The sequence below is a fragment of the Miniopterus schreibersii genome (genome assembly GCF_964146895.1).
Source record: "Miniopterus schreibersii genome assembly, chromosome: 16".
Taxonomy (NCBI): Eukaryota; Metazoa; Chordata; class Mammalia; order Chiroptera; family Miniopteridae; genus Miniopterus; species Miniopterus schreibersii.
In genome coordinates this window covers 8,454,208-8,469,334 of record NC_138116.1, presented here as the reverse complement: position 1 = coordinate 8,469,334, position 15,127 = coordinate 8,454,208, and the positions used below count along the sequence as shown (strand labels likewise).

The 15,127-nt window shown below is 35.0% G+C and overlaps 1 protein-coding gene across 2 annotated transcripts in view; it reads left to right on the top strand.

Moving 5' to 3' along the window:
- The window catches only part of HELZ (helicase with zinc finger), a 113,733-nt gene that overhangs the window by 55,637 nt on the left and 42,969 nt on the right, over positions 1–15,127 (top strand). The window contains exons 16-21 of one of the 2 annotated variants that reach the window (XM_081161529.1): positions 3,986–4,165; positions 4,694–4,795; positions 9,080–9,258; positions 12,314–12,432; positions 13,115–13,260; positions 14,446–14,593. In XM_081161529.1, coding sequence (XP_081017655.1) covers positions 3,986–4,165; positions 4,694–4,795; positions 9,080–9,258; positions 12,314–12,432; positions 13,115–13,260; positions 14,446–14,593 — 874 coding nt within the window. Of the gene's footprint in view, positions 1–3,985; positions 4,166–4,690; positions 4,796–9,079; positions 9,259–12,313; positions 12,433–13,114; positions 13,261–14,445; positions 14,594–15,127 lie in introns of both variants that reach the window. The other variant, XM_081161528.1, reaches the window with a different exon arrangement.

Here is a 15,127-nt window from a genome sequence, read left to right as displayed (position 1 = left end):
GTCCTCGCAGCCCCTGCTTGGTGTAGAGTGCGGCTGGTCCAGTCCCTTCTCCTTGGTCTTCCGTCCTGCTGTCTGTTCTCTAGGCTCACCCTCAGATTTCTTTCAGAGTGAGTTTGCCAAAATAATCATTTTATTTCACTGCTTATACATCTTTGAAGCCTTCCTCTTGATACGTAAATGAAGTCTGAGCAGCCTGATTCCAAACTCTATTATGTGGTCTTATTGATAGCACTTTGCAACAGTATCTTCTCAGTTTCTTTTACTTTTTTCTACTTGACACTCTCTTTTTCCGTCTAATCCCCATGCTCTAGTCATATCGAATTACCTTGAAGTTTGTATAATTTGCCCTATACTTGCTTGCCTCCTTATCTTTTAAAATAATTCTTAAATTTTTTTTAAAGTTCTGGTAAAATCTACATAAGACTTAGCATCTTAATCTTTTTTAAAAAAATACATTTTTATTGATTTCTCGAGAGGGAGAAACATCCATCAGCTGTCTTCCGCATGTCCCTTACCGGGGATTGAGCCCCCAACCCGGGCATGTGCCCTGATGGGGAATCAAACCAGTGACGTCTTGGTGCACAGAATGGCACAACCAACTGAGCCACACTGGCCAGGGCCCATCTAAATCATTTTTAGGTGTTCAGTTCAGTAGTGATAAGTATACTTATATTGTTGCTCAGTCAATCTGCAGAGCTTTTTCACCTTGCAGAACTGAAACTTTATACCCGTTAAACTCCACATTTTCCTCTCTGCAGCCCTTCTCATCTGTAAGTGATCTTCTCTCCCTGAAATAATCTGTGCTCAATGTTGATCTGTTGAGGATTTTTATGTGTGTTTCAAGATTTAGTTAGCTCAAGTGCTCTCTCCAAGTAATAAATCAGCCTTTCATTTCATTATTTGAACAAATATTTAGTGTGTCTATTATTTGGTAGGTTTAGTCAGTTTTGTGTTTTCAAGCATAATTTCTCTCAAATTAATTTTTGTTGTGTATATTTCTGCTGTTCTTATTAGATTCTGAACTTTTAAAAAATTTATTAAAAAGTTTTTCAGGTACAGTTGAAATTCAATATTAGTTTCAGGTGTACATTTGTTAGGCATTTATATAACTTAGGAAGTGATTCCCCCTGATAAGTCTAGTACCTTCTGAGTTTTTTAAAGGAAGAGATCATATCTTATTTATCTTCACATCTCCAACAGGCCTTGCGGATTGTTAATATATGACACATTTAAATTAATAAGAACTTCAAGTTTAAAGAAGAAATTAGGGTTTCAAGTGTGAGGCCATGCCAGTATTATTAGGCATTTATTTGATATGCTTACTTCTGAAAATTATATAGTGTATAACAATATATTCAAATACCCCTGACTGCAAGTATTAACTGTAAAAGTTAACTAAGAAAATGTCCAATAGCAGAAAACTTTTAAGCAGGAAGATATTCCATAGCACTGTAATTGTAAGTAGTAATTTAAATGTAACTGGGAACATATTGAGAAATCATTAGCCATTTAAAATCTTTTCTGGAGTAAGGTAGAATATAGATAGATAGTTGAAGTTGAGAAATTATCCTTGGGCATGTTGTATATAAATTAATTACAACAATACATTAGCCCAGGATAAAAAAGAACTTTGAATGAATTTAGTGGGTGGTACAATACGTAAAGACAATTTGTGTTACTCATTGGCTTTCTATAAATGTTCATCATTCATGACTGGAAACTATAGAGTTGACCAACATTGTTAAAATTTCTGATTTGCTCTGAAGCATTTATTTACACTGAAACAATTGGTAAAGTAGAATGGGCTATGTAAATAAAGAAGTATTGACATATTTTAGAATTATACCCATAAATCTGTCTTTAGTCTTTTAGATTTATGTATATAATGTAATATCTCTTTATTAATAAGTTCATTAAAAGTCCCCAAATTTGAAAGATTAGAGATTGTTTTTAAAACATTTTCATGTTCTTTGAAAGTGTACTGGTCAAGTTATATCTCATTTTTTTGAAATTCTCAGAAAATATAATAATGGAAGCAAACATTAATTGAGCACTTATTGCTCAATTATTTTTCTAAACAGCTTGTAGCTTTACAATAACCATGTGATGCAAGTATTGTTATCTCGATGTACAGGCAAAGGAACCATGGGATCAGGTATCATAGAATAATAGTAATCGGGCATTGATGCAAGTAACAGTTTACTGACTGAACTGTGTTGTCAACATGTAGAGATAGAGGCCCAGAGGTAGGTGGTCCAGAGCTGGTGCAGGGGCTCAGCAGTGGCATCAAGGGCCATGGTTTCCCCCTCCTCTCTGCCATACACAGCATGTTAGTTTTCTTCTTGATGCCTCTTGCCTCATGAATATGAGATGGTTGCTGCAGTTTTATTTACCACGAGCTCATTTCAGCCAGGTGAAGGAGGAAGGCAAAGTAGCAGAAAGGGCTTTCTTCTAGTGAGGCTGTGCTTTTGCTTTATTGGGTATAGAAGCCCGTTTGAGGAATTTCCTCCTACATCTCACTGACCAGACCTGGGTCTCCCGCAGAGGAGGCTGGGAAATGGGAGTGTTATAGCTGTCTAGGCTCAGTAGAGGAAGGGCAGAAAGGGTGCCGTGGATGGTTTGGGGAGAACCATTCCACAGTGTCTGCCACGTGTATTAGGTCTATACTTAGCAGTCACCTAAAGCAACTTCCTCTTTCGTAGAAGATGAAACATTGCTGGGGACTTGCAGAATTATGAGGAAATAAGCTGGTTAATGTTTAACTCTGTGGAGTAAAATGCTTGAGCTTTAGTGACTGGCTTCCAGGAAATCTAGTGCCACTGGTCAGAGTCCTTTTGTTTTTCACTTGAAAGTTTAAATTTCAGAAAAAAAAGTAATGGCATGTTTATGTGGCCAATGTTTGTTTTCTAAAGTTTTACATTTTTTTAAGGAGAATTTTGTTTGTTTGGAATTATCTATCATAATAACTTTTTAAAACGGAAAGTGTTAAGATTTTCCATAAATAACTAGCTTCTGATTTAAGTAGGGTAGAGCCTCACAGACAGGGAATTTTCACTACACCATGTCCTCCTGTCTAAGGGTTATTTTGTAGACACTTTGTAAATTTTCTAAGTCTCTACACACCCTTCTTATTTTGGTTCACATCCCTATCATTTTTACCATAGTTGTTGCGATATTTAGTATTTTAATTTTAGTTGTGAGAAAGAATGCTGTTGGTTCTCCACTTGGTTTGATCCCTTTCAGCATCTGCTGTCCATTTAAATCTTCGAAACTTAGCCAAGTCATAGAAAGGACACTAGGAAGCTGGATCTCATTACAGCAGCCATTTGTGCTGCCATGACAGGTGTTCCCTACCCTGAAAAATATGACATGTATAATATATGTGCATCTGAAAATATTAGAGAACATTTCATGTTGTTTGGCCTTTTAAAGAAACCTGCTATTTTCTGAATTAAGAACTTCATAAAAGTTTGATATCTCTTAACCAGGGACATCCAGGTTTTTTCCTTTCCCCTTATTTTAAACTTTACTAAGATCTTTTAGTGGATTAGAATTTGGAAATCAGTTTCCCTTTTGCATTTTATTTGCTATGCAAAAAACGGCTACTTCATTAGTACCAGAAAAAAGTTATTTGATGCTTTTATGTAGCAGAGGGAAACTCCATTTTAAAGACATTGTCATCACTATATACAGACTTGGCAGGAACTAGACTAATAGTGTGTGATGTCTTTAGGTTACTTACCTTTTTGCACTTGGAATAGGAAAAGGTAACTAAAGTGAGTTTTGGTCAGCATAGTAAAATACCTTACACCTACTGTTGGGTAATTTTCTAAAAAGTAATTTTAGAATAAGCATTTATTTTTATAGATGCTGTGTTATTTCAGTATTTTTAATGGTTCATGACATTCAGAAGACTTGTATATTGCGTTCTGTTTATAAATAAAATGCATTTGTTTAAAAGAGCTTACATTTTTATTTTCTATAGACAATGGGATGAACAGTTGGATCCTCGACTAAATGCAAAACAGAAAGAGGCTGTTCTGGCCATTACAACCCCACTTTCAATACAGCTGCCTCCTGTTCTCATCATCGGACCCTACGGGACAGGCAAAACCTTCACACTAGCTCAGGCGGTAAAGCACATACTCCAGCAGCAGGAGACGAGGTGAGGTGGTGGGGCGTGTGCTCTGACCTCATTCCTAGGACATGGCCTTTGTCCTTGTGAATACAGTGAGGGCTAGCAAAACAGTTTTCACCCAGCTTGTAAAGTTTTAAAAAGTAAAAAAGAGAGAAAAAGACATACACTCAAACCCCAAAGCACTAAAATTTGAATTCTCTTAAAACATACTTTTTAAAAAAATTGACAACATGGAGAATGATAGCTTTTAAATAGCCAGCAAAACCCCAAGTCAGTTAAGGGATTGTGATTGTATGTTATAGCCAAAGAGCTGGATTTTTTAAAAAGTAATTTTATATGCTAGATTTAGTAATAATTTTAGGGACCTTATTTCCTTTATAGCATAAAGAGTAATATGATTTACTAAAAGCGTTATTCAATAATATGATAGAGGGTACTGAGTAGGTTGAGGGAAATGTATAATGTTATGATGGCCACTGCTTTTTTTTTGTATTATACTGCTTGAATAGTTTTCTGTTTTATCATTCTTTTTATTTGCACCATTTATTTCAGCAGGATTCTCATTTGCACCCATTCTAATAGTGCTGCTGATCTCTACATAAAGGATTATTTACATCCATATGTAGAAGCAGGCAATCCCCAGGCAAGACCTCTCAGGTATTTTTTAAGGCTTATTATGTATCTATATCATACTTTATTATTCTTAAGAAAAGGTGTCTGTAAAGATTTTAGTAACTTTCAGAATACCAAAATCTTCAACTCTGCATTGGCATTTGGAGGGTATGCCTTTTTAAGAAACTTTTTAAATTAAGGAAAAATTGAAAAACCTTTGAGCATTCACATCTTAAACATTAAGTAAAGAAAAAGACATCCTTTTTTAAGTTTTGTGTGTAAAAATGTTGTTATAGTCTGAGCTGACTGTGATGTGTACCTCTAAAAGCTACTATGATGAAGTAACAAGTATGATTTACATTAAATTTAATTTAAAATTCTAGCATATTTTGCATGGCAGAGTAGTCATTCAGTGATAGTTCTTTATGGAAATAAGATTTGACTGTGATCATGCAGGTAATTTCATAAAAGCTACACATTAGAGAAGCATGAAGTATTGAAGTGATTTCTGCGGCAAATTGTAATTGACTGGTATTTACAGCTTTTATCATTTAAGAGACAAAGTAAGTCTCCAAGAAAATTTTAGGTTGATATAGAAAGATTCTTTCAGTGTATGTGGATATGAAATGTACTTAAATATAGGATTGTGGGGGAATAAAATCCTTTTCTTCAGAAAACAATAAAGAATCATTAAATGGTTGTTTATTATACCATTTGCTTTCATTGTTATATGAATTAATGTTAATTTTGCCATTTTATAAACTAATATATCATGCCCTATGTTGTTTGAATACAATTATTGCTTACAAATTAATTTCTAACCACACTTTTGAATCATAATTCACTAACTTTTTGTTGAATCTAGGCATGGAAAAATGAGATTTTGCTATTTAATTCTTTGATACCCATAATCAAAGCCATTTGAATGATTTTGCAGTTGCATTAAAAAGAACAAATGAGAAAAAAAATGGCATGGCCTGTAAACACAGGTTTTTATGCCATACTTTGTTTTCACTCTGGAAAATTAGAGCAGAAATAATTACTTTCAGTGTAATTCAGTTGTGTTTAATAAGAAAACATCACATGTATACAATCACTGTAAATGAAAATGTGGTATTTGCTAATGGATAAATTTATCAATAGCTAGTTTGCTTCAGATTCTAATCTTTTTTAGCTCTTAAGTGAAAATTGGACAACTAGTAGCATTTTTGCTATGAATGCATTTACTTTAATGGAGATACTTGTTTGCTTTGTTGTTGGTAGAGTGTGCACATGTGTGTTTATGTTTGTGTATGTGTGTGTTATGTGGGAACCATGGCAATCTCAATTATCATGGTGTACTTGGCTTGGAAACAAAGCTTTTCAAATCTTGGTCAGCCTAGGCAGTGGAACTGTTGTTGATAAACATTAAAATCCATCATTTGACTAGCATTATGCTTAGCTTTCCCAAGTAAAATTATGTTTTGGTGGTTATAATTCAACATATAGTGCATCTAAATATGTAGCATAAGTTACGTTCCAGCAGGGTATGTGTATAGCTGTAATGGTACAAATTTAGAAACTTGCCGACTAGCAGAAAAATCTCACCTCTCCACAAATCTCAAGGGTGGTTCAGTCAAGATGGAAAAATATTTAAGTATAATTAAGTACAAATGATATTTCGTTTAGTAAATGGAATAAAATAAGAAAAGGCTTGACTTCCCCAAGTATTTTTTATGTGGCCCTACATTTTCACAGCGGTTTTTCTCTTTGGGAAAGGTGTTAACTTGTGAATGTATTTCCTATGAGGATTAATGCATTGAAATGTTAGGATTTGTTAGCACCATTTATTATGTTAACTCGGTTTTATTTATAATTTTCCTAATGGACAATAAACTACAAAGGTATGGGAGATGGAATAGAGAAAATTAGAATGGCTGAGCACTCTGGGGAGATCAGCTTTATCTGAACTGAATTGTCCCAAGATGAAGGGGAAAGAACACAAGAAGGCAGTAAGCATCTGCATATGACCTTGAATGGAGTAGAACTGATGAGTTTGCCTTTTTCACAGTATAGTTTAGAGCAGGCCTTGGTAAACGTGATAAAGTGTGAAAATAGTCATAAACATTAAATAGTTAATACAGTAAATATTTAAATATACATCCTTGTGGTTAAAATGCATAAAGTTCTGTTAGATGCCAGGAGTCAGGGTTAAAATGTTTGGGGATGGAGGCTGTAGAAACCATTTTAGATTCAGTTTTTACTTCTTCCTTAGAATTAGAAGATTTTAAAGTGTAACAGAGAGGAAAGCACAGTCTTGTTCTATGTATGGTTCAGTATCTGGTTCTGGCAAAGTTATCACTTAGTGGATAGAGATTATGGAGAAAGTATGCATTTACTGCCCTAAGGCAAATAGAAGATATTTGTTGTTTTATATAGATCTTTAAAGAAACAGATTTCCTTCTGGGATCAGGTCTGTCTGATTCTGTAGTATCTTAAGGAACAACATTTTTTGGGGGGGGGATTATTACATATGAATTCAATACATGAATAAAATTTCGGTGAATTATAATTTTTTTATTACCAGACAGTGTCCTGTACTAAGTATCATTATACTTCATGTGGGATATGTGGATGGGTTGTTTCTAGAAGTAAGTAAATTAGTTCGTGTCACTTATACTATGAGCCTGAAAGTGTCACTTGGTACTATCAGTTCTCCAATTTTGAAAAATGTTCTTGGATGTGTTTTCAGTAATCTTATAGACAGTGTCTACCTTAATGTTGCACAAAATGAAAGTACCAAGAAAGTAGTTAAATCTGTTTGAAGACAGCACTAGAGTATTGTACTTTCAAGACAATATAGCTTCAACCTGGGTAGCTCTCCAAGGTGGTTACCAAAACGTTAGCAGTGAGACTTAGCACTTCAGTTTCTAGTTTTTCTTGGAAGAAGAACAGTGGTTGGAGTTAGATTTAATGAATAATTGGAAAAATCAGTTTTTCAACTTTACATGAAATGTTGAAGAAGGTATGGGAAATATAGAAAAGGGCAAAGAAGAAAACGAAAATTATAGCCTCATCAGCTGGAGATAAATGTTAACATTTTAGCGTTTAATTTCTAGTAATTTCTGTTTACATACATAGACTTTAATATTAATGGAATCATAATTTATAAGTGATTTTTTTCAGGTAGTTGGTAAAATGAAAATTTTCATATATTTAAAAGTAAATTCTGCTTTGCTGATCTAACACTTTTTTAATTAACACCTAAAATATTTAATTTTTTAACATCTTTAAGAAGTGGTATTGGTTATTTAGGGACACTTATTAAAAACTTTGTTTTGCTTTGCCTATAAGAAGACAGCCAGTTTTAAGCATTTCATGGAGGGTTATAGTCCATTTTAGGAGATCATGAGATTAGTTTTTGTGCATTTTACATTTGAGCTCCCTGTGAAATATCTTAGAGGAGACAAATAATAAATTAAGAGTTGGATATGCATCCTGGAGCTCAGAGGTGAGGTCTTAGTTGGAGAGAAAACTGTGTGAGTCATTAGGGTATTGAAGCCAGGGGCCTGGATGAGATTGTCGGGCCAGAACAGAGCCTGAGAAGAGGAGGGAGCCGAGACTAAGACTTGCAGATCCCTAACCTACAGAGGAAGAAAGAAAGTCATGGAAGCTGAGGGAGGGAGGAGAGTGCTTCAGGGAGGGTCGGGGGGTGGGTAGATGGAAAAGTTGTTTCTGTACCATCTTAGTAATCTATTGCATGAGGCTGACTAATATTTTTCTTTTTCAATTAATGGAAGATACCCCATTTTTTAAGATGTTATGATTGCCCAAAATTTATATTGATTTGTAAATTTCTAGAATATTAGATAGATGTCTACTTAAATATAGGTATAATAATATATTCTAAAGTGAAATGCAGATAACTTTTTCATTTCTGTTGTAAGTGTGCCATTCTGTTGTAAGTTAGCATAGATTATTAAAATAGAAAAAGTATATTTTTCTAAGAATTTTTCTAACGAAAAAGTAATTTCCAAATGGCAATGCTTTGAATTTAAACTATAATGCTTATGAAACTGTTTGTGTGTCATTCTATTTGTAAGGTCAATCTGAACACAAAAATTATTGTTTATTTTATGGTAGTACATATACTTTCTGTTTGAATCTTTTTTGGTAGGAGGAAGTCACAGTTGTATGTTAAATTCTAATCCAGTAGAGTGTTAACAGGTATCAGACTTATTTGCTAATTTCCAGATATTGTAGTCTTAAATAATAATGTCAATGTTTTGATAATCAGGTGCTGGTAAGATCTTAATAAATACAAATAGGAAATATTATCTTCTTTTATAGGGTATATTTCAGAAATCGCTGGGTAAAGACTGTTCACCCAGTTGTGCATCAGTACTGTTTGATCTCAAGCGCACATTCCACCTTTCAGATGCCACAGAAAGAAGATATTCTTAAGCACCGAGTGGTTGTTGTTACATTGAATACTTCCCAGTACCTCTGTCAGTTGGACCTTGAACCTGGTATGCTGACTCAAGACACAGACAGGGTGTCTCTGAATGGCTAGGGCTTCTGCATTCAGCCTAGACCAGGGGTTGGCAAACTATTGCCTGTGGCCTGTTTTTGTAAATAACATTTTATAGGATGGAACACAGCCATGCCCATTTGCTTACCTATTTATTACCTATGGATGCTCTTGTGCCACAGCAGCTTAGTTGAATAGTTGCAAAAGAGATTGTCTAGCCAAGAAAACCTAAAATATATATTGTTCGACCCTTTACAAAAACAAAAATTGTCAACCCCTGGTTTAGACATTTCAGACATTTTAGTGACTGCTGTTCTATTTATTCTCTAATTGATCAGATGGTATTTATTTACTGTTGTGAATAAATGTGAAAAACTAAAATTTGGACGGTGTTGGTGTTTTTTACAGTTTTCTCACATTTTGTTTTAAAATACTTTTGTGTTGTTTAGAGTAGAGACAACAGTCATGATAGATATTTTTTTAACATACTATTGAGATTGTTGTAAGACAGGAACTATGTAAAATTAAACTAATGTTATACAAAGTACAGATATAAGGTGACAAGAAATTCTGATAAATATGGCAGAACTTAACCATCAAACAATGGCATCACTTTAATTGCTTTGGAAGAATATTCATTTATCGTTGCCATATTATAATGGTTGGCGTGGCTCAACACTTTTTTGCTTTCTCCTTTTGGAATTGCTTTCAGAGCCAGTGACAAATTCTTTTGAACATCCTGGAAGGTAGAGACTGTTCTGTCCGCCTGGTATTCCTGGCACCTGGCCCGGGGTATAGACACCTGGAAGCCCTTGATAAACCTCTCTTTATCTTAAATGAATGAGTGGTGGCCACATTTTCTTTTCTGAGGGTAGATTTAATTTTAGAAAAGCTTCAACATATTTCTGAGACATGTAAGTCTTTCTGAAACCGGTGAATAAGGTAGGTAGGTGATCAAACAGCAATACCATTAGCAGTTTTAAAAAAGAAAAGAGACGTGCCTCTCAGTAATGAGACTTATTTTCTTGTGCATGCAGCTCATAGCTGGCTGGTGAGGGCAGTTACAAAAGCAGAGTTTCAAAAATGTTTTGAACAGTGACTGCATCATTGGAATGAGTTATGTTTCCTCCCAACTGACTTCTTTGAATGGAACAACACTTATTTGAAATGTAAATTTTGGTATGTTTATTTAACAATCAGTCTCATTACTTTATGATTATACTCTGCATATTTGCCATATAGATTAAATACCCAAACCTCCTAAAGAGTATAGTTTTGTGAGGAGTAAAGAATGGCTTTGAAGAGTGTAGAAGAGTACTTATTAGAAATCAGCTATGCTTTGTCCTGGGTATTTATACTATATTTCATTTAATTCTCAGGTTAACCCTGTGGCGGGTTATTTTACAGATGAGAAAACCAAGGCCCCCGCTAAATCAGTTTGATGCGTTGAGGTTACCTTTACTAGCTAGCTTGAGCGAAGGTAAAACAATTTCATGATCTGTCCAGTTCCTGATTCCAGCCTGGCTCTATTTAATGAAAATATTATCTAATGAAAACAGTAGATTTTCTTCGCTAGTCTCAGGTTTTCCCCTAATTTAATTCTGTGTTTATATAATCACCTTCCTTAATCAGTCTTGTGGAACAAAAAGAACAAATTCTTTCAACAGGGAGAAAAATGCATGTGTCCATGTCTTGCTCGGGCCTCTGGGTAGAGACAACAGTTACTAATATTTGTGCTGTCAGCTACAGCTGTTTGTTTAAGTGGATGTTGTGAGGGTTATTAATGCATTCAGTATGACTTAGAAAGTCCCCACCTAAAAACAAAGTGCATTAGAAAGTTGTCTGAACAGATCGTTTGGAATTTGTTGATAGTTATAGAAATAGGGATGGAAACAGAGGGGAGGCTCTTGGGCCACTTACAGTAGGCTGATGAATTCAGAGATTGTATAACTCATCACTCTGTTGAGAAACTACTTTGTATTCTTTGCTATGTTAGTAAAAAGAGGGCGCCCTTCCTATCTTGTTGAGTTGGCAGTAGGGGACAACTTTTTCTTTCTCCACATTAAGACAGCAAGGAGATTTTTGCCTTTTTCCCCCCTTTTACGGGCAAAGGGACTTTTCCTCCTTTCCGTACACAGTATGAGTGTCAGCAGCAACCAAGACATAGGATGCCTCCTACTATAGCTGTTTGCATCTGGGGGACTTCTGATAATATACTTTTTGACATTTGTTATTAGTCTTTTTTTTTTTTTCCCCCAGACTGGTGATGTCTTCAGGGTTGGGTCTTAGACTAAAAAAAATTATTTATTTTATATGTATATACAGGGTGAGGCAAAAGTGGGTTTATAGTTGTTTGTATTGAAAATAATACAGTAATTAATAATACAAGAATAAGCTTTTGCGTACTCACAACTGTAAACCTACGTTTGCCTCTCCATATATATATATACACACACACCCACACCCACACACGTACAAACATGTATAGACACGTAAAATAAACCTAAATGATCAAATTAGTGAATATGCTAATAGATAACCTTTGATTTCAAAGTTGAATTATAACTTTCTCCTTTATATTAGGTTTTAGGTATGATTTTCTTTATTTTAATGCCTAATATGCATATTTGAGTTAAAATTATTTATAAACTACCATTGTTTTATTTTTTGGTGTTTAAGTGAATGCATAGAGAGAGGACTTTGGGGCTATCAGCGTTTAGTTGCCAACCCTTCTTTTTGGTGAAGAGCCACTATCTGGTACTTTTAAAATACTTTTAAATATAGCGATTCAGCTGTTAGTTGTGGGGCCTGTAGCACCAGATGCCATTAATGTATCTATTATTGAGTAAAATAGTTACTCCTTTTAACCTCTAGCTTTTAAATAATAATTTAAATTGATGATTTTTTCAATTGAGGCGCGGCATTAAAAGTACTCACAGCTTTTAAATTAGCACACTAAACTGTTTCCTTAGCAGAGATGAAAAACAGCAAAACTGCTCCAACCTTCGTTGCTGCTTTAATATGCTTTACTGTGTTTGCACTGTGCTTTGTAGGGTTTTTTACGCACATTCTGTTAGATGAAGCTGCCCAGGCCATGGAGTGTGAAACCATTATGCCTCTAGCATTAGCAACTAAAAGCACTCGGATTGTCTTGGCTGGTGACCACATGCAGGTAAGCCTTCTGTATTGTCATATTGAAAGGAACTTATAGAAAAACTATATTCCTATTAAAATCTGTTTTACAAATCTCTTCTGCCATAGTTAAGATTGAACTTATATAGTATCGTAGTTGTCAAGACATCCAGGAAAGAGTTGAATGTGTAGAGGAACAAATTCTAGTTTTGTTTCTTTGCCAGAAGTAGTTTAATTTTGTTCTTTAGCTGTCAAAGGTATAATCAAGAATGGCTCCTTATACTTTGTCATGAGAAAAAGGTTATTTTGCTAATTATTAAAAATTTTTTTATTCCTGGTCAGAATATCCTACCAGCTCACCATTTTAAAGATTTGATCAATTTTAGTGAAATAACTGGTTGACTGACTCCCCCAGTGATGCAGTGGGTTGCATTCCTGAAATTCCTGAATAGTAGCTATTTATTAGGTTGAGGGAGCCCTTACCAGCCTTTGCACAGGAGCTCGAGGTCAGGGTTGGTGTAATGAACGAAGTTAGAAATTCTAGCCTCATACTTCATAGCAGTAAAACTGTTCATAGGAAACATTTTTGGCGCTGCTTGTTCTAGCATCCAGCACGCTGGGGTTTAGGGTATCAGAAACCTTAGCATGGTGGATTTTTTAATGAGTGGCTTAAAAAATACATATATTTAATTAAGTTTTCTCTGTATGTTTGTCTGTTACAGCTCAGTCCTTTTGTTTACAGCGAGTTTGCCAGGGAGAGAAACCTTCATGTTTCACTACTTGATCGACTCTATGAGCATTACCCCGCCGAGTTCCCATGTAGGATTCTCCTTTGCGAGAACTACCGCTCCCATGAGGCCATCATCAAGTAGGTGTGACCGTCCCTCTCTCTGCCACACTTCCTGCTCTGGGGACAGGGACTCAGAGCAGCATGTTGCTAGGGACAGAGTCTTCCCAGCAGTTATGCGGTGTCTCTAGTGTTGCAAGTTATGTTTACTTTTATGTTCATGAAAGAAAACGTCAAAAATCAGCTGTAATTTTTCACAGAATAGGGCAGTTCTGGGAATGAACACTTTGGGCTCTGCTAGCTATGATACATTTTTCTGTGGCTGACTATATAGTACATATGTAAAACTACGCTGATGTAATAAACAGGTATGTTGACAAATCACATAATGGTTTGCTTATTGTGTGGTATATAAGGAATCCGTTTGAGAGGAAGGAAGGAAGGGAGGGAGGAAGGAACACCATGAAACTTAGCAATAAAGTTTTAAAAGATTCTATTAAATGTAGCATGCATCCATAAAAGGAAAAATATCGTGACAGCTCAATGAATAGTCATAAACCGAGCACACCCATGTAACTGGATCCAGATCATTACACAGAACAGTGGCAACACTCTGGAAAGCCCTACTTCCACCAAAAACTTACCGTGCTTTAAAGTTTAGTATGATTTAATAATGTTGATTGTCGGCCATGTGAAAACCATTTTTAGGTTTCTCTGAAAGCAATAGGATAGATATAAAAATTTAAACTTAACTGTGGTTTTGTTAGTATCACATTTTGTGCTTCCTCTTTGATTGTTGCCAGTCATTTGCTGCAGTAAGTGATGAATCAGTACAGAGCATTCATTTTATTGGTGAAGACTTGAATGTCTTTCAGTTGTGTGTATTGTTTCAATATCTGTATATCTTTGCATGTATATGATCTACATATATAATAATATAAACCAAGAAAATATACTAGCTAGCACGTTTCCTCTTGGAGCAAGATTCTCATCTGTCATTGAACTGTTGTCATTTCTTTCTGAATTCTGGTTTTGTGCTTTACCTAAATCAATTCATTTAGCAATGGTATACCAGGAGCCTACTCTGATGTTCCTGCTGTAATTTTGGAGAAAATCTTGGCCTCTTTGGTATTAGATGCTTAGATTAAAATTGATCCTGGACATAAAGCAACATTATTAGAATTGACCAATATTTTTTTCTTATGGGTGAATTTAATTTTGATGATAGATTGCTCTTTATTTATTTATTTTTGTCTTTTTCTGCAGTTACACCTCTGAGCTCTTCTATGAGGGCAAACTGATGGCCAGTGGAAAGCAACCAGCACACAAGGATTTCTACCCACTAACTTTCTTTACAGCACGAGGGGAAGACGTACAAGAAAAAAATAGCACAGCTTATTATAATAATGCAGAGGTACCTTAGTTCTTTTGCAAATTGTTAATATTTTGCAGTCACATGATCTGGTCTTATTGAGCATTTATTTGAAATTTTTGGTTGACATCTTATTGGGTGTTTACTTCATTTGCATGAAAATAGTATGTAAAGTTTGTTCTTTCTTGTGTAGCTGATTTATTAAGAATCTCCTGTGGCAAACAAAAACTTTGATGTACATTTTGTCTTATGATAAAATACAAAGTACAAGACTTCATTGAAAAGGAAAGCCGGTATTATTTTATATAGATTATTATTGTTAGCCATCTGAAATAGATTGTGATTACATTTTATACTCAAATGAGGTCTCATTTTAAATGAGCAAGGCTTGAATTGTAGAATCCTGTGCTCCAGAGAGATCACACAGACCAAGATGATGATGTTGCTAACCCATTATGTGCTACAACTCATATGGTTCTCTTAGAATTTGACTTTTTAATTTCAAAAGAATGTGGGTAGTAAAAAGGGGTTAGATAAGGCAGCAGACAAAAACCTGGTGAAGTCTTTAGGGGCCAA